The sequence below is a fragment of the Drosophila ficusphila genome, unplaced genomic scaffold (assembly GCF_018152265.1).
Source record: "Drosophila ficusphila isolate 14025-0441.05 unplaced genomic scaffold, ASM1815226v1 contig_286, whole genome shotgun sequence".
Lineage (NCBI taxonomy): Eukaryota > Metazoa > Arthropoda > Insecta > Diptera > Drosophilidae > Drosophila > Drosophila ficusphila.
In genome coordinates, this window is record NW_025064189.1 from 7,509,073 (window position 1) to 7,529,916 (window position 20,844).

The 20,844-nt window shown below is 42.9% G+C and overlaps 7 protein-coding genes across 8 annotated transcripts; 3 read left to right on the forward strand and 4 right to left on the reverse strand.

Annotated features, from left to right (window-relative positions):
• The first annotated feature begins 74 nt into the window (after positions 1 to 74).
• LOC108100486 (augmin complex subunit msd1) lies at positions 75 to 719 on the forward strand. The gene is made up of 2 exons (XM_017204420.2): positions 75 to 182; positions 241 to 719. Exons 1-2 carry the CDS (start codon positions 146 to 148, stop codon positions 618 to 620), a joined length of 417 nt encoding a protein of 138 aa, XP_017059909.1. The 5' UTR covers positions 75 to 145; the 3' UTR covers positions 621 to 719.
• LOC108100485 (augmin complex subunit msd5) lies at positions 664 to 1,496 on the reverse strand. The gene has a single exon (XM_017204419.2). It carries the CDS (start codon positions 1,482 to 1,484, stop codon positions 735 to 737), a length of 750 nt encoding a protein of 249 aa, XP_017059908.1. The 5' UTR covers positions 1,485 to 1,496; the 3' UTR covers positions 664 to 734.
• LOC108100484 lies at positions 1,474 to 2,905 on the reverse strand. The gene is made up of 3 exons (XM_017204418.2): positions 2,792 to 2,905; positions 1,963 to 2,730; positions 1,474 to 1,905 (listed from the first exon to the last, which is right to left on the reverse strand). Exons 1-3 carry the CDS (start codon positions 2,798 to 2,800, stop codon positions 1,690 to 1,692), a joined length of 993 nt encoding a protein of 330 aa, XP_017059907.1. The 5' UTR covers positions 2,801 to 2,905; the 3' UTR covers positions 1,474 to 1,689.
• Positions 2,906 to 3,125: 220 nt separating this feature from the next.
• On the forward strand, positions 3,126 to 8,111 carry LOC108100483. The gene is made up of 4 exons (XM_017204417.2): positions 3,126 to 3,546; positions 4,247 to 4,319; positions 5,914 to 6,183; positions 6,243 to 8,111. Exons 1-4 carry the CDS (start codon positions 3,499 to 3,501, stop codon positions 7,811 to 7,813), a joined length of 1,962 nt encoding a protein of 653 aa, XP_017059906.1. The 5' UTR covers positions 3,126 to 3,498; the 3' UTR covers positions 7,814 to 8,111.
• Positions 8,112 to 11,069, reverse strand: LOC108100482 (zinc finger protein CG2199). The gene is given in 6 exon segments (XM_043207732.1): positions 8,112 to 9,078; positions 9,080 to 10,344; positions 10,398 to 10,484; positions 10,548 to 10,715; positions 10,717 to 10,857; positions 11,058 to 11,069. Coding segments are annotated over 6 exon segments (2,214 nt in total). The 3' UTR covers positions 8,112 to 8,537.
• A 70-nt stretch (positions 11,070 to 11,139) lies between these two features.
• LOC108100551 (tyrosine-protein phosphatase non-receptor type 61F) lies at positions 11,140 to 18,934 on the reverse strand. 2 transcript variants are annotated; one of them, XM_017204522.2, is made up of 7 exons: positions 18,436 to 18,934; positions 14,882 to 15,055; positions 14,550 to 14,812; positions 14,114 to 14,480; positions 13,204 to 13,757; positions 12,995 to 13,120; positions 11,140 to 11,286 (listed from the first exon to the last, which is right to left on the reverse strand). In XM_017204522.2, exons 1-7 carry the CDS (start codon positions 18,532 to 18,534, stop codon positions 11,250 to 11,252), a joined length of 1,620 nt encoding a protein of 539 aa, XP_017060011.1. In that variant the 5' UTR covers positions 18,535 to 18,934; the 3' UTR covers positions 11,140 to 11,249. The 2 variants fall into 2 exon arrangements, with proteins under 2 accessions (XP_017060011.1, XP_017060010.1); XM_017204521.2 differs by lacking the exon at positions 11,140 to 11,286 and having other exon boundaries at positions 11,357 to 13,120.
• Positions 17,731 to 20,143, forward strand: LOC108100552 (mitochondrial assembly of ribosomal large subunit protein 1). Its single transcript, XM_017204523.2, has 4 exons — positions 17,731 to 17,948; positions 19,148 to 19,526; positions 19,586 to 19,846; positions 19,909 to 20,143. Exons 2-4 carry the CDS (start codon positions 19,244 to 19,246, stop codon positions 20,085 to 20,087), a joined length of 723 nt encoding a protein of 240 aa, XP_017060012.1. The 5' UTR covers positions 17,731 to 17,948; positions 19,148 to 19,243; the 3' UTR covers positions 20,088 to 20,143.
• The last annotated feature ends 701 nt before the right edge of the window (positions 20,144 to 20,844 follow it).

Consider the following 20,844-nt stretch of genomic DNA (forward strand, 5'->3'; position numbering starts at 1 on the left):
TTTATAGGAAAATTGGCGTTAAGTTAAATTCAAATTTCGATAGAATTACCAATACCTCGATTATTTCGGTTGTTTTTAGAACTAAAGGGTAGCTTTTATTATCCAAAGACGGTCACTCTGTTTGTAAACAAAAAAGAAATTTAAAATGACGGACGCAGTTGACAAAATGTTGGCGGGAATGGGTAAATATAATTAGTTTATGACATTATCAATACTAAGACTGCTATATGCATATTGCAGCAGCCAATCGGCAGTCTATGCACCGTCAGATGGGGAAGATAGACGAAATAATGGAGAGGTCAAACAACACTTTGCTACACGTCGAGTACAACTGCAAGGCTCTGGCTCAAAACTCAGGGCCGACGGAGACCCAAAACGTGTACCACATTACGCCGGAGTCTCAGCTGGCGTTGTCCAAGATCCTGGAGAACTTTAAACTGCTGATGATGAGCGGCGATCATCGGGAGGAGAACTATAGCGTCCTCGATGGCTGTCTTGCCTACCGACACCGCGTGGAGCGCCTCAGCAGTTCCGTGCGCAAACTTGTGGCCCTCTACGACACCGTTGGTCAAATGAGAAGCCTACAGGAGGATCAGGATGCCAGCGAAGATTCATCCTAAGAAATATAAGTTTCCCTAAGTTTAATCGTGTAAAAAGCCATAATTTTAAACAAAAATATCCATGTTACATTTTATTTTATATTAACGGTAAGAGCTAAACATCTCCAATCTTTTTTATACCATGTTATAGCTGCTGATTTGCAGAAGAGTATAGGTAAGCACCTCGACAAACATCTCTGGGCGGGCGGCTAAGCTTCCATTAGCAAGGATCTCAATAGGATTGGGCAGCTGGAGGCTATTCGATCGCAAGTAGTTCAGCTGCTCCATGTTAGATGCAATGGTTTCAAGTTTCTTGTGCTCCTCAAGTGTAAAAGCACCGGGCGGGGACTCATTACTTGAAGGCATTAGCTTTTCTAGCTGCTGTGCAAATCCGTGGAGCTGCGCCAGCTTTTGTTTGTACATGGATTCCGTGGAGGTAATTGACGCGGCCTCATCGTAGATCTTGGTCAGTTTCCGTTGGAAGGATTTAAAGTCGTTGTACACATCAACAGCACTGCGCTGTTCCTCCAAACGGGTTAGGCTTAAAGAAACGTTGGAGGTGTTGATGGCCACGGACTCATCCGCTCCTCGAAGAATAGTCGAATTAGTGCGCTGCAGCTCACGCTTTTTGGGCATCCTCTGCAGGTTGGCCGGGTACTCCTCCAGGGTCTTGAACAGCTCCGCATACTCAGCCACTGAGCCCAGATCCTTCGCGGGCGTGGTGGTGGCCGCCTCCTCATCCATCATTTTCTGCAGACTGTCAAAAAACGCCCCCGGTTTCATCACAGTCTTGTTCACACACACATCCTTCAGATTTCTCACATTCTGCGGATATTTTTGATACAATTTGGCAGATATCTGACTGAAATCTACATTGGTTTCCATATTGTTTATTTTGTGTTGACGCTATATTTTCCGATCATCTCTTTTAAATGGCTTCCGCCTAAACTATCGGTAATCGATAGCTCTAGTAATGGCGGTTTAAGTTTAAAGAACAATTCTGGCCTATTAATACGGCAATATTCTTGAGTTCCCCTTTCCCGTTTCCCTTTTATATCAATTTTTAAATTCTAGTGTTTCTAAAAGGGGCTTATCCATACTCTGACTGAACAGTCAGCGAAAACTGACCCTTGGGGATGGTATTGGCATGGTACCAGATACGCGTGTCCACCAAAACAGCATCCCCGGGCTCTACGTAAAAAGAGAATGGCTGACACTGGTGATCACACTCAGGAGCAGGTGCTAGAAACCAGCTCTTGTTGCCTTTCAGCTGGGCTTGCCACATCAGGCGAGGAATGTAATCCAGCTAAAAGAAAAAAAATGAAGTCAGTTTAAAAAAGTTTCATTTTTGGTGAAGACTGACATGCATCACAGCTCCCTGCTCGTAGCCCATTAATATGAAATCCGTGTGGGGCATTTCGGCATCGACAGGCAGAAAGTGTGGGCGGGGGTATAGCTTTCTAAGCTCCGCTAGGACAGCCGGCTGGCAGACGCTCCAGCCGACGAACCAGGGCCCTCCTTGACTTAAATTCGACCGCTCTGTGGACATGGCAAACACATCCTTTAGCGTTTTGAGATCCGAGTTGAAGTGCAGGAACGGGCAGTCCGATTCCACCGCTCCCGGCACACTGTCGTACAAATCCTTGATGTATTCATAGCTTAGCTGCTTTTGTGCTGGCCAGTGAGCCACCGCCCGCTTCACAATGATGGGCAACGAGGAGTAGGCATGCGGGCCGAACTCCTCCATTGTGAGATTATCCAGGATTAGGGGAGCCTTCACGCCTTTGCAGAACTCGCAGTCGCTGATAGGGCGAGTGGCCTCCCAGACCAGATAGTTGTTGGGGAGGAAGCAGCGTACGCCAAGCAGGAACGAGATGGTCTCGTAGAAAACCGGTGTGGCCACCATAATAAAGAAGACGATTCCGAGTAGCCAAAGCAGATTCAAGCGATTTGGATTGTGATCCGTGTCGCGTGTCTTGCGGAACGCCTCCTCGAGCTCCTGCGTGGACACTAGTCCGGTGCGCATCACATTCCGATGCAGCGCGTCTAGTTGATCAGCTAAATCCACACCCAGACGCTCACGAACCGCCTGCATACGGTTTCCTAGGGTCCGCGTGGGACGGCTGATGAACTGGTGGGTTCAAAACTTGTTTAAATTTGGCCTTTTACATGATTATTTTTTGTATTATTACCAGAAACATTTTATAGTCCCTTTGTTGTTAGTTTTGCATCCTCTTTGTTTTTAATTTGCCCCCAACAGCTGATACCGATATCTATAGCGCGGTCGCACTCGTTATCGAAATCAGAGTTGCCCTGATTACTTTTCAAATACGTATTTTTCATGGCTTATCTTAAGTCATGTATTTAAAATAAACTTAAAATTAATTTTTAGTGTGGAGTTTGAACGTCCCAAGAGAGTTGCGAGTACCTATTTAAAAGTTAAATTTTTCCCTTAAGAATATTCGTATAGTAATTGGCGATAGCCCCAAAGTGCCCCAAAACATTGGGCAACCATGTTCGGGCTTCGTATATTTTAACGGGCAGCCCGCGGTCACACTTTGTCATTGCTCTTTGCTCGGTCGTAGTATCGGCCAGCACCTAAAAATTAAGGAGTAAAGCTCGTGAATTGGGACTTTCAACCGACTAGTACAAAGCCAACGTGACAATAACTCAACTATGTGTCTTGAATAGTGCGTGCATTTACGTTTTCATTCATCGTTCATCAAGGCTCCCCCGCGCTGTCTCTCTCTTTCGCACTCGCTCCTTTTTGAGGCTGCCAACGTGACCCCGAAAGCTGTCTCTCTCGCGCACACTTTCACTTTGCAACAACAACGAACAAATAACCTAGCATAAACAGTTATTGTGCAATCCTAATTAGCAAAACTTTAAGACGGTTATAATGTCAACGCAGGAAAAGGTTATACGCGTTGGATCGCGAAAGAGTGAGGTAAGTAGACGTCAAGAATCAAAATATGTGCATACATATATCCGCTTTGAATTGCATTTGAATTTCAATCACATTTTGTTCGAGAGCTACCTCCTCCCTTCCTAGCACTTCCTCCCTCTGTACCCCACACCCTTTTATGCAAGAGTTTTTTTTGAGAGTGGGAGACTTGTTGCTCTGCGCGTGGCGTAGTTGTTGTACTTGCTCTGCTTTTTGGTTACTGTTACACAATTCGCAATAGCAACAACACGCACTTTTGCGGTATGTGTGTTATACAGTACTCACTCGCAAGAAGAATTGGCATACAAAGCGATTGCCAGTAAAAACTTGTGTTGAGCAAATTAAAAATAAACATTTTTCTTAAAATTCAAAGGCTTTATTCCATAAGTCTATATTATTGTGCCCGTACTGTACTTGCTTATTGTTTTGTGCTTTTTTGTTGGGGGTACCGCTCTCTTGACTCCATTCCAAAACTTGATTTTAAGCTGGGCCTTTTAATAATTTTTGTGTTAATTGCACTGTGCCACCTTTGATCGTGCTTAAAGCGAAGGCCACCTGGCATTTAAATTTGAAATTATGTACATACTTCGGTTATTTGCGATTTGAGTGCGCCACTTTATCTTTCTCTCTATTTTATTGGTTCATTTGCATTTAGCATTTAAAAAGACAGTCAATTAATCAATTAAAACTCCTCTCTTTACAGCTGGCTCTAATTCAAACCAAACATGTCATCGGCCGACTGCAAAAGCTGTATCCCAAGCAGAAATTTGAGATCCGTAAGTGAAAGTTGGGATAAATATTGGGATTCCGGCTGGAGGGGAAATTGAAAACTCATGTCGCGTAAAGAGATGTTTAAACTGGAAGGGAATTCCAAGTAAACAGCAACCTCATGCTGCATAAAGAGATATTGAAACTCGAAGTCAAGCATGACTAAGCCGAATGGCTTATCTCAAATGTTGATAGTGGTCAAAACAAATGTTGCGATTGTTAAAAAAGAATTGCATATGATCGGTTGTTTTTTTTTTTGGCCTCTCTAGTTTCTCCCGGCTTTCTCGCTCTTTCATCATCTCTCTCCCGCCCACGTGCCATTTGGCAAAGTTTGCTCAATGTCAATGTCTGTTGTCGTCAAGATTGGGGCGAATGCCGAAAAATGTTATGCCACACAAACCTACAAACGAACAGCGAAGGGTGATGAATTAGTATTGAATATTATAACTGTTTTCATCAGGTACCGATCTAAACTGGTTTGTTATTTATCATTTATAGCCTTTCTTATAGGTAGAAATATATTTTATAATACTTTTCTCAACAGAAATGTAAAAAAAATTAAATCTGTATTTTATCAGACTTCATAAAAACAAAAATTAAAAACCCGTCTTTCATAATGTTTTATTGAAACCACTTTTCCATAATAATATAAAGTTTTATCTTTGGTCTTTCTTCGGCTTTTGAATACTTTACTTAAAGTCACTTATACAACTATTATTTTTCGTTTTTCGATTTAAAAGGTGTGATAAGCGTTGTGTACACATGAGCTCTGCCATTACGTGAATATTTTATGTTTTGGTAGTATGAGATCCGGTTGTATCTGATCGCTGCTGTTCTGCCACCGATAACGAAAAAATTTCCGATTAGACTCGCGCTTTCTGTCGACACAGTGGGAAAATCGGTTGAAATATAATTTAAACGGGCATGTTGGGTACCTTTGAACCCGATAAGATTGGCCAGTTTATAAAATATGTTTATAGCACTTGCGATGAGTCAGTTTAATTAATGGGTTTTGCATAGCGAGCACGAACAAACGCAATCTAGTTGAATTAGTAGGGGTTCAGTTGCCTTATCGTTATTCCATTAAAACGAAATTTGGCTAGTGCTATATTCCAAACCTCTCACGCAATATCCTCTTTCGATATGTACAGTTATTCAAATTCTATTCTCGGTCCGATAAGTAAAGCACTTGAAAAAGACATTATCGTTGCGTGTCCATAATGGAAGAAGGGGAAGTTGGGAAGATAGATTTCGTTTGCATGTCTCGATTGATTGCCGTCATAAAGTTGAGATACTTGGGAAGCTACTGTTACTGGGACCCTTATCAGGTGACGATGACATAACACCGGCATATATAGGAACACCCCCCGTAGGTGATCAATTTAAGATGTTTTTTTTTATCTAGATACTGTGCTTCTGACTTTTTTATTGGTATACAGCTTTTCGACATCATACAGATTGTTTGAATATTAAAATTATTCTCTTAACGTAAATAATAATAAAAATTCATATAAAGTAATAATCAACGATGTTCTTATTAAAGCGAAATACCAAAAACCATAAACAAAGCGATTAATTTATTCCATACGTTTATTTTTTCAGACACCATGTCTACTTTTGGTGATCGGGTCCTAAACGTTTCCCTTCCCAAGATCGGAGAGAAAAGCCTGTTTACCCGTGACTTAGAGGACGCATTGCGTAACGGAGGTGTTGACTTCGTGGTGCACTCGCTCAAGGATTTACCAACCGCATTGCCTACAGGAATGGCCATCGGAGCCGTCCTAGAAAGGGAAGATGCCCGTGATGCACTGGTACTGCGGGAGAACTTTAAGGGCCACACGATAGCTTCGCTTCCTAAGGGTAGTGTGATCGGTAAGTCTCGAAGATTATATACACATCTTTTCAAATAACTAACCATTTCTGTTATTCAGGAACTTCGTCTCTTCGTCGCACTGCTCAGATCCGGAGGATGTATCCCCATTTGACTGTGTGCGACATCCGAGGAAATCTAAACACTCGTTTGGCCAAGCTGGATGCCGCCGACTCAAAGTTCTCCGGCATAATTCTCGCCCAGGCAGGCCTGGTGAGAATGGGCTGGATGAGTCGCATCAGCCAGGTGCTGGAGCCAACCGACTTACTTTATGCTGTTGGACAGGGAGCCCTGGCCGTGGAGTGTCGGGCCAATGACGATCAAGTGCTTTCCATGTTGCAGAAACTAATGTGCCTGAATACAACGTGCCGCATCTTGGCAGAACGGAGCTTCCTGAAGACTCTGGGAGGAGGTTGCTCTGCACCAGTGGCAGTTTGGAGTAACCTAAAGGGCGAACCCTTGAACGGAAATAGTCAGGAGGTGGGACTCTCCCTCACCGGCGCCGTTTGGAGCTTGGATGGCGTCACAGAGATACGAAATCACTTGGCTTGTGCCTTAAATGAGGAGAAATCGGAGGTGGAGCAGCGAAAACGAGGTGCCCAGCAGAGCACCGATCAGCTGCAGGAGGAGAACAGCAGCAGCTGCGATTCTCCGCCAGCCACGAAACGTGCCAGGAACGGCAGTCCCAGCTCTGGCTCTGATTCCAATTCGAGTAGCCCTCGCCAGCAGGGAAGTCCGCCGGTGATTTGCGAGGATGTGGCCGCTTGCGAGGCTCTCTCCGGTTACAGTGTGGAGCAGCTCTCTAATCTGGCAAGTCAGTGCCCAGTGCTTGGCAATAACAATGCTATTGGTTCTTTTGGAAACGAAGGTGGAGGCGATGCCGACACCAGCAATGGAAATACAACTTTCCGGCAGTGCCCGCTGCGATTAGTGGCCGGCCAGGATGTGATGGGCCAGTGTCCAGTGGCACACAATCAGTCAAAAGCACCCGCCAAGTGTCCAGTGACTCATGCTGCCTCCGGGGATTCCTCAAGCGCGAACAATGACAACGGAAATGAAGCTGCCAGCACTGCTCATTGCCCGCTACAAATGCCTGTGGGTCAGGACTTTATGGGCGAATGTCCGTATGTAAACAAGGAGATCAAGGTGTCCTATGCCCAGGCAGGCAAGTGTCCAGTGACGGGAGGTGTGGCCGGGGCTCCAGCTAACATTCTGCCCACACCACCAAGCAGCAGAGCTAGCAATGCCAGCAGCATTGGCGATGAGGTCGATAACGTGGCCACTTCATCAGCAAAGTGTCCATTTGCGGCGATGCATCAGGGCAGCGGTTTAGAGGCGCCGGTCAAAGACAATGGAAATGAGACCCAGGCCAAGTGTCCGTTTCTGCAAAAAACGGTCCAAATGTTCGACTATGCCGATGAGGAGAAGCCTACGCCGCAGCAATCGGTGCTCATTGAGGATGTGCAGAACCTGTTCTGCGGTCTCTACCAGCACGCCTGCTACAGTCGGGGGATCTACGAGAAGGCCAACCAGTTGGGAAAGACGCTGGCCGAGGACCTGATCCAGCGGGGAGCTCTGGAGGTGATGAAGGTGGCCCAGGCCGAGATCCATGGCAAGGTGGCGTCGACTTGAAAAGGCCAGCATCCTGAATCCAACTTCTCCCACCTCCGAAAACTCATCATAGAATCCATCTCGTTTACATTAAGTAGAAAAGTGTAACTAGACAATATTGTTTCCAATTCTCCCTTCTTGTTGAACTCCTGTGGAGAAACCATAAACACTTCCCCATATTTAAGGTCTGTATTGTATTCAATTCTTCTGCTCTTCTAAGCAAATGGCTCTCGCATATTGTTGGTTTTCGCGTACATGATATTTTAATTTTGTTTTTGTTTGGGGAATGTTACAAATAAATGTATAAGAAAACGTAAAATTTGTAGTCACTTGACGTCTTTTATTAACAGTTTAATATTCAATTCACAATAATTTTGTATGATGAATCGGATTCGCATACTCTTGGTGAGTACATACGATCCCAAAATGATGTTTGTATGCAATCTTATAGTATTTTCCATTGTCGTGTGTTTTGTTAAGGCTAGAAACATAAAATGGCATTTGATTTCCTTAGGATTTCTTCTTATGTAATGAGGTTGATCCTTTACAAAATAAACTTGTTTCGAAAAAGGTGCAAAAAACAACAATTTAAAAGATGTATCCATGTTAAAGTACATTGCATAAGTCAGTTTTTTGTACTCGCCCATTGTCATTTCACGTAAAACATTAATCATTTTACCATAAAATGCACTTCATTGTACATTAGCTATATATAACCTAAACTAATGATACGAAAATAGCGTACCTATTCGCACTTGTGGCGCTTGCGCAGATGTGAGCTTAGAAAGTTGGCCTCGGAGAAGACCTTCTTGCACATCGACACGCCACAGGGCAGTCTATCGCTGGCGCTACATTCCGAGAAGTGGGCCACGTAGTCCAGCTGGTTGCTATAGCTGCTCTTACAAGACGGACACTTTAACTGAGAGCCGTGTCTCTTCAGAATGTGTGAGTCCAGACGTTGACGCGATTTGACAAACTTGCCGCACTGGTCGCAGCTAAGGATTGACTCGTCCGCGGTGGAGTCGCTAAATGACTCCAGGCGGGCCTTCTTGTGCGGCTTGACATTATGGTTTATTTCCTCGATCAGCTGGATATCGGAATCGAGAGTGTCCTCAGACAAGCCATCCGATTTGTCATGCTGTTTACGTTTTTGTGTTTTTAATGGCGATTCTCCGTTTGATGAGGCCACAGATATGTCAAGCAAGCTGTTCTTGATCTTTTTGGCCTTTTTAGCGGGAGACTGAGGGGCTGGCATCAGATCATCCTTCTGGGATATATTATCCTTTAATATTTTTTTCCTCTGTAGGCCCCTCATCGTCTTCATCATCTTCCTGAGAGTTGTCCTTCTCAACACTAGCTTTAGTTACCACGTCCACTTCTTGCAATATCTTTCGCTTGCTGGACTTTCCCACTTCAACTCCGTCGCCATGCAGGGTCATGTGTTTATTTAACGACTGTTTGGTAGTCAGGCTCTTCTCGCAAATGTTGCACTTAAAGATCTTAGGCTTATCGACGCCGTGGGCGCTCTTCATGTGCTCTTGCATCTGCCTGGCGGTGGTCAGTTCGCAATCGCAGATGTCACACTGAAAATCTGCGGAGTCAGCCCTTGGAGTGGAAGCACTGGATCCATTAACGGCGAATGTGTAATCCGAATCGATTACCTTTTCGAAAAGCCTTTTCTTTACTAAGGACTCATTTAAGGCCTTGAAGGAAGCAACCTTAGGCTCTTCTTGGGTCTCGTTAGCTGTCTCACGGTTTCCTTCCTCTATTGGCTTCACCTCTTTCGCCTTTTTGGCAGCTTTAATCTCAGTGTCCTCCTCCGTCTCTGTTTTTTTAGCCTTTACATCTTTTGATTTTTTTTTCTGAACCTTGCGCTCATCTAGCTTTGAATCGGACTTTTGCTTGCCTCCTGCCTTCGCTCCCGTTTTCCTTTTTCCCAACTCTATTGCCTTTGCGATGCTTTCACTAGTGGCATCATGATTCTTTTTCAAATGTTCTGTCATGGTCTTCATCACACCAAAGCTTTTAGGACAAATAGTGCAGTTGTATATACGCGGACGCATCTGCCCGTGCTCTTTGATCAGGTGTTCCTTGAACGGTTTCGGGTTTGTCGATTCGAACTCGCAGAGCTTGCACTTGAAGTCTCTCGTCTTAATTACAAGGTGGTCCTTGGTGGTCTCATCCTCCTCGCTTTCGGTTTCGACTTCATTGGCATCGTCATTACCGGTGCCGAAAAGTTGCAGAAAAGCTTTTTTCTTAGTTGAAACTTCCTTTGCGGGCGTCAACTTTACCGAGTCGTTTAGGTCATCGTCAAGAATACGGGACAGGTTCTTCTTTGGCGTGGCTGCGGGTTTCTTGGGCGAACCCTTGATGCCATCAAGGGCTGGAGGATTGAGTGTAGCCGGGAAGGCAGCTATAGACTTGCTGCGTTGACGAATTGTGCTGTTCTTCTTTTTTACCGGCTTCTCGGCTTCTGTGGTAAGATCCACAAAGTTTCCCACCTCATCTTCGTTTGGTTCCACTACCTGCGTCAACTCTTCCTTCTCCGACGGCTTGGTACCCTTACTCTGTTTGGGGGGCTATGGCAAGGCATTCATCTACCAACTTTTGAATCTTTTCGATCATTCCAGAGGGTGGACATCAAAGTAGAGGCGCACAGGAAGCATACCTTGATCGGCAAGTTGGCCGGCAGCTAAAAAGGGGATAGAAGAAGGGGTCAAATTGGGAATTCAGAGTGCCGCCTTTTCTAACTCACGCTTCTGTGGGAGACGGCGGCGAGAATGTCTATCAATTTTCTGCCCACAAAAGCCTTTTGGGCAGTGCAAATTTGCTTCGCCTCGTTAACGCTGCTGCACATGTCGCACGACACTTCCTTTTTTACTTTGCTGGCCATATTTTCCTTAGTTTTTAACAAAAATCAAAACCAACAAAATCCAAATACGTGCGCACGTTTTTTTTTTTGTTATCGCAATCGCAGATGTCAGGGCTACACTAACAATGAGGTATCGAACTAAGAACACCAGATAGCTTGAAAGTAAGCAGTGCAGTCCAAACTTCAAGGAATGCTAGAAAAAATTTATTTTCAAATGATTCCAATAAGTAGTTCTTTCCTGCCCTGCCTAGCGCTTTAAAATAGTAGAATCGCCGAAGAAAAATTATTTATTTTGCCAAAAAATATTAATTTAATTTAAATATTTATTCTAATCTAATTCTAAAATTTTAAATATACCAAAACTAAAATTAAATTGAAGTAGTTTGGGCACACTAAACTTAACATTCGCCGCAGGGGAATGTTATATAACAGCAGTCCGATAGTTAGTTGATAAATGAGCGTTACATTTTTAAAATTGGTTCGTAATACAGAAGTATTTATTTTGGCATTAAAAGCTACAGTAATGCGAAATGATATGTTAAAATTGTTTCTTTGTGTTGGTGCTGGACTGGATGGGCTGTGCTGTTACTTTGTCTTGGACTTTTTGTGCCGATTTTCCCGTCTGAAATCAGAGAGATGAAAACATGTTATGAATGACAAGTAAGAAGTACGCCAGGAACAAGCAGTTCGCATTTTCGTGTCTTAAATGATTAGCTTTATTTGAATACTTTTTCTCACTTCTCTTTTCTTTTCTCATAGGCATTATAAATAGTACTTGTGTTGGTTTGTGTTGTGTGGTGTTCAAATTGTCTCAATTGTATAGATGGTGTACTTAGCCGACGTTCAGTTAACTAGGCATTACTATAGGTATTGTTCATGTTACTGTTAAATATAATTAATATAAATATGTATTTTTGTTTTTAGTTATCCTCCTCGGCTCATCTGATTTCGTATGCCTTGCTTTCGTGGGTGGTTACTTGAATTTCGTTAAATTGTGGGTTACACATATAAAAAATAATTCTTGTGTTTTTGCGTCCTTTCACGCTACACGTTTATATAAATATGTTTTGGGGATTGGGGTTACACACTTACTCTATTGGAAAACCATTGAATAGTTTTCGACACTCTACACCTTCGTTTGTTGACCACAAAATGATTTTGCTATGGCAAAACCTGCGTGTTAACATATAATTATTAAACCATACACCTATACATCGCTTAGCGACTTAGTAAAACGTTTTTAAATTTAATTTAATATGCAACTAGGGAAATCCATTACAATTTTGACAATAATTACTTCATTTTGATTTCAAATGGTGTGCGGTCCTTGTACGAAACAAAAACTTAATTATGAAGTGTTAAACGAGATATAGGTGTACTTTGTGCTATTTTTGCTTTTTAACTATTATTGCTTTAATGACGCTGCATTTCGGTTGTTTCAATAGAGTGTTTTTAAAGGCGAACGTATTATTAAACACAACAATTCAAAGTAAGTATGGGGCAAGTAAAGTTAAAAGTCATAAAGGGCTTTCCATACAATTTTGCGTTTCGTTTTTTTTTTTTTTTGGCACATTGCTGCACTTTGTATTTTTTGCCATGTACTACAACAAGTGTTCGTTTCTCATAAATCTTCATAAATAAATATACATAGGTCGTATGCTATAAGAAATTGCTGTACAACAACAAGTGAAGCGTGTGAGTGGATTCCGGAGGTGCTTGAATCGTTGGTAATCATAATAACTAAAATCAATTGTATTGCGTAGCGAGCGAGTAAGGTGAATTTTGCAGTTTGGTGTGCTTCTTTCGGGGACTCTGATCTGTTATCAATCATTTTTTAGGTGTAGAAAATAAATTTGTTCTAAAATGTCAGTCTATTGCGCAAAATCTACATTTGACGTGATTTCTACCCGATTCTCGTTCAGTTTAGTTGCATGTTCTTTTGTTTCATTTGTTTCTGTTTATAAAAAATTCCCTAATGTTTATGCATCGTGTTTCGTTCGTTCAGCTCAATCCGCCGTTCGCAATCCGAGTGTAGATTGCGATGCGATTCCATCCGATCTCTGATCCTATCCGATCCGTGCCCCATTGTCCTTGATTCGTGCCCACATTAGATGCCAGGCGAGGCGGACGAGCTGGTGGGGATCGGTGGTCGGAAGCCAGGTATCAGGGGAGGAATCGTTAACCTAGGGCAACTAAATACGTCATACAGCTATTGCTACTACTGGTCTACGACTACTTAGTGGCTACGGGGCACTTATCCTAGCTTCGTGTATGCGTAGGCGCAGATCACGCCCACCACAACACCAGCGGCAATATATGTGAGTAATGACCTTCGTTTCTTTGCCGCCAGCTGGCTGTCCTCGTTCTCCCGCTGCTTCCGCTTGATTTCGTTGACCTTCTGCTCCAGATTGGCCTGGTATTCGTTGCGTTTTCGCCGCTTCAGCTCGTTCTCGGGACTGAAAGGGAGGATTGTTGACATTATTAGTTAGTTATTTTGTGAAAGATATCATTCAAAACTTCAAAGGTCCAAAGTTCTCACCTGGCTGGAAGCTGGCCTGCAATTGGATCTATGCCGTTAGCCTTCTGCTGTTCGCCGGCTGATGCGGCTTGCTTCTCGTTATTGGCATTCACATCATCGGCATGTGGCTGTGTCGTCGTCGGGGGCACGTGACCATTAACTGGTTCGGCGTCGTGTTCGTTAATGGTCTCGTACTCCTCATCCTCATCAGTGTCATCGTCCTCGTCGTCGTCCAGCAAGTAATCCTCATCGCTGTCCGATTCGCTAACACCTCTTTGCGGCTCCGAGGGCAAGGGGGGCAACGGGCGACTGTCGGCCACCTCGGCATCGTGGATTATGTCATGCTGATTGATAAAGTTGTTAAGGGCATCCTTGCTCAGGTTAATCAGTTCGCCGATATCCCCATCTCCGTTTGCATGTACTGCGCGCATGTTGAGCGAGAGCACGCCGCCGGAATTGGGTGCCAGTGGCAGGTTGAGCGATTGAACGCGAGGCGGGAGCGGCGGCGGCAGCTCATCCAGTGTGTGTGTGTCAGTGTCGTTGCTGATAATGGGTTCTTCAGCGTCGAGAAAGGCCTGGGGTGGAAGTAAAGGATCACAGGTTAGTCTAGGTTAATAATCAGGGATGTCACAGAAAGCTCTACTAGCCGAAAATATATGTAGATTACTTCGCATCAATGAAACTTAAAATAAAACTGGATAAAAGTATTCATTTTGATTATGTATAAACTTTAGAATCGTATTGTAATAGGGTTTTTTTTTTTTAAGATTTTGGATTACGAGTATTTAAATTAAAATAAACTAATAAAATATCAGGAAACTCTGAGACAAAGAAACGAGAGAAGCTTTTGTGACAGCCAAGTATGAACGGCGGCGCTTGGCAGCCCCCAATTTTGGCTCCCAAACGCCGGCCGCTGGTCGCGCATACATACGGGATCGTGCAGCTTCTTGATGCCCTCGATGATCGCCTGGTAGGAGAAGTCCAGCTGGTCGGCGGTCTGGATCAGGCCCATGCGATAGCTGCGCAGCTCGCAGAGCACCTTCGACACATTGCACTCGCCGAACTTATCGATCAGCACGAGGCAGCAGTCCACCAGGCAGAAGGTGCCCGAGCGGCCAATTCCAGCGCTGCAGTGCACTACAGCCGGCCCCACGTCGCGACTGAGGCAGCCGGAGTCGCGAACCTGCTGCAAGAACTTAAGGAATGCATTCGGAGAACTCGGTATGCCAAAGTCCGGCCATGTGGTGTAGTGAAACTGCATAACCTCCCGACTCTGCTGTGTTTCGAGATCGGTTAACCTATAAAAACAGTAAACAGCAATCGATTAATATTGTGTGTTTGCTTATAAACAAACTTGGATAACTTACTTGAACCATCTGCGCACAAAGTTCTGGTAGGTTTCGCAGCGAACGAGCTCCACCGTGAGCTTGACCTGGGGCAGCTTCAGGGCCTTGTCGGCTCCCAATTCGTTGGGCCAGTAGAGGTGGCACTTGATCTGCTTCTTCTCCATCAGCTTGTTAAGCATGAGAATCGCATTGGACTTTTGCTCCCAGATCATCAGCCAAAAGTGGCCCACTGTCTCTGCCAGCGGTCCCTGCGTCAGGATGTACTCTCGCTCGGCGCGCTCCAGCTAGCAAAAAAGGTGATAAGAGTGAGCATTAAAATAGGCGCCAGGGAATGCATTAAGAAGGTGACGCACCCGAACCAGATTCGCATTGATGTAGTCCACGGGACCTCGTTTTAAGACAATGCGGGAATGGTCGTACGGATTCACATCCCGATAACGATTCAGGCCTCGGTTTGTGTGTCGTTCCGATTCCGAAGTGCTGAACTGTTTCTCCTTTGCCTCCCGGTCACAGCTTTCGCAAATATCCTGCAATTCAGAAAAATATAGTGTGAATTCTAATCGCACTAATTCCAACAAAAGCGAAAGCTTAATGAAATATTGGGTTTTTTATTTCCAAGTTATCAGTAAATTATGACATGAAATATGGGGGTTTAAAAAATAATTGACCCTGAATGATTTTAAATCGTTTCTTGGAAATTCTTTATTTAATATATACTAAATAGGTTCGGCCCCTATTTAAACAAATAGTTGGACAATAAAAGAGACGCGAATTTGAAACGTATATTTAGATTAGTAGAACGATCAATCATTTTAAGCCTTTTTAAGACCTTACTACTTTTTAAAAAGCCACAAAAAAATAAAACTAATACAGTATTCTCGCTTTAATAATCTTGGCAAATAAATTAATTAAATAAATTTAGTACAAGAGTATTTCCATATGTATGAATACCAGAGTACATTTCATTCTTGGCTTTACGAAACGTCAACAGGGGGGAAATTCATTTTGCACCTTAAAATCGAATGTCTTTTGTCATGAGGGTTGCCCCATTCGTCCCTGACTCACCACCTGGCCCACTCACACGGGATTTCTTGGTTGCCAAACCCCGCTGCACCAATAATAGACAGAAACCGATACAAGCAAGGGGACTTGGACTGGGAGGGAGCCGAACTGGAGCCCACCCAGCCAGCAAACCGGGTGTGACTAATTAGTCAGGCAACGCTGGCTGTCGTTAACGGCATTATCTTTGGGCATGACCGCTCTTTGCCGGCTTTATCAGCCGAATGTATGTATAATTGCTGGCGCAGCTGTAAAATGCTACGGCCAATCGAACCCTCCAATCCCCAAACAGCAAACAAGGTCAATGGCGCCAACCTGACGATGACAAGTGTTCCTCAAACTCGGCTCAAAGTCAACGTCGCATTTTTGGATTTGACCAGCACATAAGTTTAATCACATGCATGTGATGGATGATGAGTAACCAGAAAAAAGATGTTTTGTTTCTCTTGCAGCTTGCGTTGATTACAACTCGAAAATCAGTTGTTAATTGTCAGTTCGTCATGTTTTAAACGTGAATCAGCTGCAGAGCTTTTTAATTCTCGCAGTGGTATTATGAAATCACCTTAAAATGCTAAATTATTACGTAATCTTTAAATCTGATGAAAGGCAATGGCCGATAAGGGGAATTGAAAAAAAAAACACCTTTAAGTTGCGTTCGCTATCGCTACAATCGATAATTCTTTTGGAACGAAAGGCAAACTTTGGTTGCATTCCTAAGAATTCTTCACCTGCTAATATTACTATTATCAATTCTGTGAGATTTAATTAACGATCAAACTGGAACTGTTATCTGATTGGAATTCACCTATTATATTTTGTTTAAAATTGTGTTTTTTGCTGTAATCCAGAATATGTCCCACTTGTAAACCGATCTGCTTAACACAAAGATAAAGAGAAAACAGTTCTTCAGCTCCATTGAACATTAAGTCTTGGCCATTTACCGCAGCAGCAAACTGTTATTTTATGCTCTGTGGCTATCCAGGTGACCCTTGTAAACAGAATTGCAATATCTAAGCGGAGGCGGGGGCCCTTGGAGGCTTGAATTTCTAAAGCGTGTCGTGCAAAGCGTTTTATTATTATTTTTTCTGTTTCGTGAAGCAGAGCTCAAAGAAAAGCGAGAAACAGCAACAAAAACCTTGTATGCACGCAGAGCATAATTGCAACGAGAAAGGAATTTCAATTTGGCGATCCGATATTCAAATACCCTAGCACTTACAGAACAAAAATAAAAAAGTGTTTTGATTTTTCAGATAATTATCTCTGATCTTAGGATTGTTCAAATTTTTAATGGAGAACTTCAAAACCGTTTTTTGTTAATACAATGTTTTGATATAAATTATAATGCTTAATGCAAGGGTTTAAAAGGAAGCTTCGTCACAGACAACGGATTTTGTTATTGTGATGGAAAGGATAGATCGAGAAGTCGCTAGGTGCAAGCAGATAAGCAAGGAGAAATGGGGACTGGGGCGGGAAGAGGAGAAACCCGAGTAACGGGAGTGCGTTCAGTGGAAATGATTATATATGAAGTGCGCAAAAAGCATAACAAAACATTACGATCCGAATGCGTCATTGGGTTTTCAGCATACAGTCCATCCCCATTAATTAAATCTGTTGTTGAAATCAAATAGTATTGAGTTAAAAAATTATATTATTTATTTTGTAGAAAAAAATATTCTTACTGGAAGAACTGACTTTTTACTTTTCTTATCTTAACCAAGCTGGTCGGTGTTTCATTGAAAATGGCTGGCTGACAGTAACAGCGCACAATTGCGGACTTTTTGAGTTAGCTGGAAAATTAGATTATCCTCGGCACGGGTACAAATACTGGGCCAGGATGCTCGTCCAAAAACGAGATACATATATGTACATACATACATATACATATGTATATACTGTGTCATCCTAACTGCGAAGTGGAATTCCGTGAAATCCCAATTCAAGTGAGTGGAAGCGGTGGAAGCGCTGGAAGAGAAAGAACAGGGCGAAGGAGGAGCAGCTGAAGACACAGTTCGCCGGAACTGGCTATAAAGCAGAATGAGAGGAGGAGGGAAGGAGGATGAGGCAAAGAGAGGATTCGACAGGCAACAAGAACCGAAAGCGAGACTCAAAAAAACCAGACGCATGCCCTTTGTGCCCCTGTGTGCGTGAGCCTCTCTTGGTGTGTTTGTGTGAGTGCTTGGAGTTCTTAAGTGGCTGCCACTGTCACCCTCCAACGATTTATTTTGTTTTTGGGGGGGCAATGGCAATCACAACAACAAGCGGTCTTCCCAGAAATCGCCTCCAATTTTATTTGGCCAAACGAGAATTCGCGGAAAGCTGTACGCTCTATTGATAGTCAAAGGAAAACGTTTTTGGGGAAAGGTAAGCCAATCACAAGCATAAATATGCCAAATATACATCCATAGAAGCGCGCTTATAATAGAGAATGCAAAGTAAAGTGCAGCAGGTGAGCAACCATGCAGGTGTGCGTGTGATTGTGTTGGTGTAAATCTGTTTGTACATTCTTGTTCGTTGTTTTTTGTTTTTGGCCAAGCCTGGCTGGTGGAAGCAACAACAAACAGAACAACACTAACATAGTGGAGCCACACAAACAAACAAGCACACACACATGGAAAGCTTGCCCGTGTATTGGTGGTGCAGATATCTGCAGAAGCCTTTTGCGCACTCATCACATTTTCGTGGAAATCGAACCGCCGAAGGAGCTCCACAAAAGTTGTCTACCCGCATCCGATGTGAATCCTTTGCAATTTCCACCTTTTCCACATTGATTCCCTCGTTATATTCCCAGTTTTTTCTGCAAATGCAGCTGTCGTCGATTGTCGTTGCTATTGTTGTTTCTGCCATTTACCTTGTAGAAGGCAGGCCATTTGGCCTGTTTCTCCTTATATTCCGCCTCAATTTGCTGAAGGGCCGTCGACGCGGACCCACTCGTTTTCTGCTCGCTCATTCTGCACACTTTGCTGCTATTTGTTGCTTTTTAATAACTTTTAATTTGGAGTTAATCAGCGGCACTTAAAACACCTTTCCTTTTCGCACCGTAACTTTTTTATATATTTATATTGTTTTTATTAGAGCTGCAACGTGTGGCCAGTCGGATTAATTTGTTTTTCGTGTTTAGGTTTTCGTCCGCTGGAGGCGCTTGCGCCTGTTTCGTTTACAGAAATTCTTAACAGACTTTTCTTTTCTTGTTTAGTTCTATTTATTACTAAACGGACTTAAATTTCTAAAACAATAAAATGTTCGAATATTTCTGAGTCGGTTTAGTCGAAGTTTTTCTTAAAAAATCCAAAAGAATTCACTGAGAGTTAAAAAATGGTTCCGAGTGACCAGCCGGCGAATAAGCGCTTGACCAAGCTGTCAGTGAAAACGCTTTGCTGCAGTACATAAAAAATACCATGCTCACACTGAAGTTGAACAACATGCGTTAATACTAGGGTAAATAAAATTGGTGAATTAGTTATAATGAGAAACAATATGTTTCAAGGCAGCATTCCACTTTAAATAGTCAAATGTTATCCAAGAAAACATTACAAATAAAAAATACCATTAAATACCAACAGCATGCTACTGAGAGGGTCACACTAGGCACTGCCAACAATCGTTTATCGGCAAAGTTCACCTCTTACTTAATAAAATAAATAAAACGAAGCAAAAAAATGCTAACCCGCGTGTTTCGCTTGATTCACGACAAACGTCTGAGTGTGCCCATCCTGCGATGCTTTCACCATGAATTCTCCAAACCTCCAACACCCCCTGAGGAGAAGGAAGCTAGTCCCGGCCAGAATTTAGTTGCCGGCGTGCAGAACAAATATAAAGTTTTTAGGGACGAAGACGCCACCGAGATTTTTGATGTAGAGGAGGCGCGCTACCAGGAGCAACACCAGTTCCCGGTTGATTCGGAATTGGAGCAGGACCAGTACTACGGACTGAATTTAAAGCGTAAGTACAATTCTTTGGGTAAAATCGAAATGTACCTCTGATTACATATTCCATTGCAGGTGGAGTTCGAGGCGTATTTGATGTGGAAGATTTGGTGGACCTGCTGCGCAAGGAGAATGTTGACGACATATTCGTTTGCTATGTGCCGGAAGACCTCAAATACGTGGACCATTTGGTAGTTTGCAGTGGACGTAGTTACCGGCACATGCTGACCACGGCGGAGTTTGTACGCCGAATGTTCAAGATCAAGAGGGCTAAGGGCGACATTTTGCCCCGCATCGAGGGCGACAAGAGCCGTGACTGGATGGCCATGGATTTAGGTAAGTACAAAAATATCTTATTTTAAAGTCCCACAAAATCTTATCACCCAATCGATTTTTAGGAAACATTGCCCTTCATATTTTTTCACCGCAAGCTCGGGAGGAATACGATCTGGAGTCGCTATGGGCCATTGGGTCCCAGTACGATCGGGAAAGCCAAAAACCCCACAATCCGTATGGCGACATTTTCATGGCTGGCACACCTGTAACGGTTGCGGAAAGTTCGAAGCAGAAGACATAAAAGTTTAGATGAATTTTGTTGTGAAATCAAATAAAGATGTAGCATAGGTATGGAAATTCAAATAATTTGACTTTAAACGGGAAGCAATGGGCACGCCGGCACAAGCTTGCATATTTAAAACTATAATACCAAGTCATTGCATACTTTTGGGATCAGGTTGGAATACCTAGAAACTAGATGTGTTGCATACTTTTAGGGATCCACCAAAGTACATTGAACCCCCTGCAAAAATTTTGACTACGCCTCTGAAATTTTTTTAAAAGTTTAAGAGCAGACACCTACTTTAACATTCTGTTTGCCTGGTATTTCAGGTTAAAATTCGTTTATTTTACTCGCCAAAGTCGGCCAGTCAAAAATGTGCATTTTCAGGTTTTTTCATTTTGAAGTACCAGGCGCACAGAATGCATTAGTAGGTTGCCGGTCAAAATAATTTTTTTAAGTTGAGGTTTATAGACGTGAGCTTTTGTCATGTAGCACTTATTCTACATATCTTAATTACGTTCATAGACGTGAGCTTTTGTCACGGAGCACTTACTCTACATATCTTAATTACGTTCATAGACGTGAGCTTTTGTCATGGAGCACTTATTGTACAAATCCCTATAACTATGCTTTAATTTTTGCAAAACAACCGAAAATAAATAAAAAATAATCAATATTTTGTAATGCCTTTATATTTTTATTTATTTCAGCCTTAAGTTAACATACCTAATGGACTTATTTTAAAAAATAAATAAACTAACAATAAAATGGAATT

Excerpts from the sequence above, each read along its gene's own strand:
- LOC108100486 (XM_017204420.2), top strand. The coding sequence starts at position 146 with ATGACGGACGCAGTTGACAAAATGTTGGCGGGAATGG. Across the intron at positions 183-240 it reads CAAAATGTTGGCGGGAATGG|CAGCCAATCGGCAGTCTATG; the intron begins GTAAATATAATT and ends TGCATATTGCAG.
- LOC108100485 (XM_017204419.2), bottom strand. The coding sequence starts at position 1,484 with ATGGAAACCAATGTAGATTTCAGTCAGATATCTGCCAAATTGTATCAA.
- LOC108100484 (XM_017204418.2), bottom strand. Across the intron at positions 1,906-1,962 it reads AGCAGGGAGCTGTGATGCAT|CTGGATTACATTCCTCGCCT; the intron begins GTCAGTCTTCAC and ends TTTTTCTTTTAG.
- LOC108100483 (XM_017204417.2), top strand. The coding sequence starts at position 3,499 with ATGTCAACGCAGGAAAAGGTTATACGCGTTGGATCGCGAAAGAGTGAG. Across the intron at positions 4,320-5,913 it reads CAAGCAGAAATTTGAGATCC|ACACCATGTCTACTTTTGGT; the intron begins GTAAGTGAAAGT and ends TTATTTTTTCAG. Across the intron at positions 6,184-6,242 it reads TCCTAAGGGTAGTGTGATCG|GAACTTCGTCTCTTCGTCGC; the intron begins GTAAGTCTCGAA and ends TCTGTTATTCAG.
- LOC108100551 (XM_017204521.2), bottom strand. The coding sequence starts at position 18,534 with ATGAGCGAGCAGAAAACGAGTGGGTCCGCGTCGACGGCCCTTCAGCAA. Across the intron at positions 13,758-14,113 it reads TCAAGAAGCTGCACGATCCC|GCCTTTCTCGACGCTGAAGA; the intron begins GTATGTATGCGC and ends CTTCCACCCCAG. Across the intron at positions 13,121-13,203 it reads GCAGGCCAGCTTCCAGCCAG|TCCCGAGAACGAGCTGAAGC; the intron begins GTGAGAACTTTG and ends CCTCCCTTTCAG.
- LOC108100552 (XM_017204523.2), top strand. The coding sequence starts at position 19,244 with ATGCTAACCCGCGTGTTTCGCTTGATTCACGACAAACGTCTGAGTGTG. Across the intron at positions 19,527-19,585 it reads CTACGGACTGAATTTAAAGC|GTGGAGTTCGAGGCGTATTT; the intron begins GTAAGTACAATT and ends ATTCCATTGCAG. Across the intron at positions 19,847-19,908 it reads CTGGATGGCCATGGATTTAG|GAAACATTGCCCTTCATATT; the intron begins GTAAGTACAAAA and ends ATCGATTTTTAG.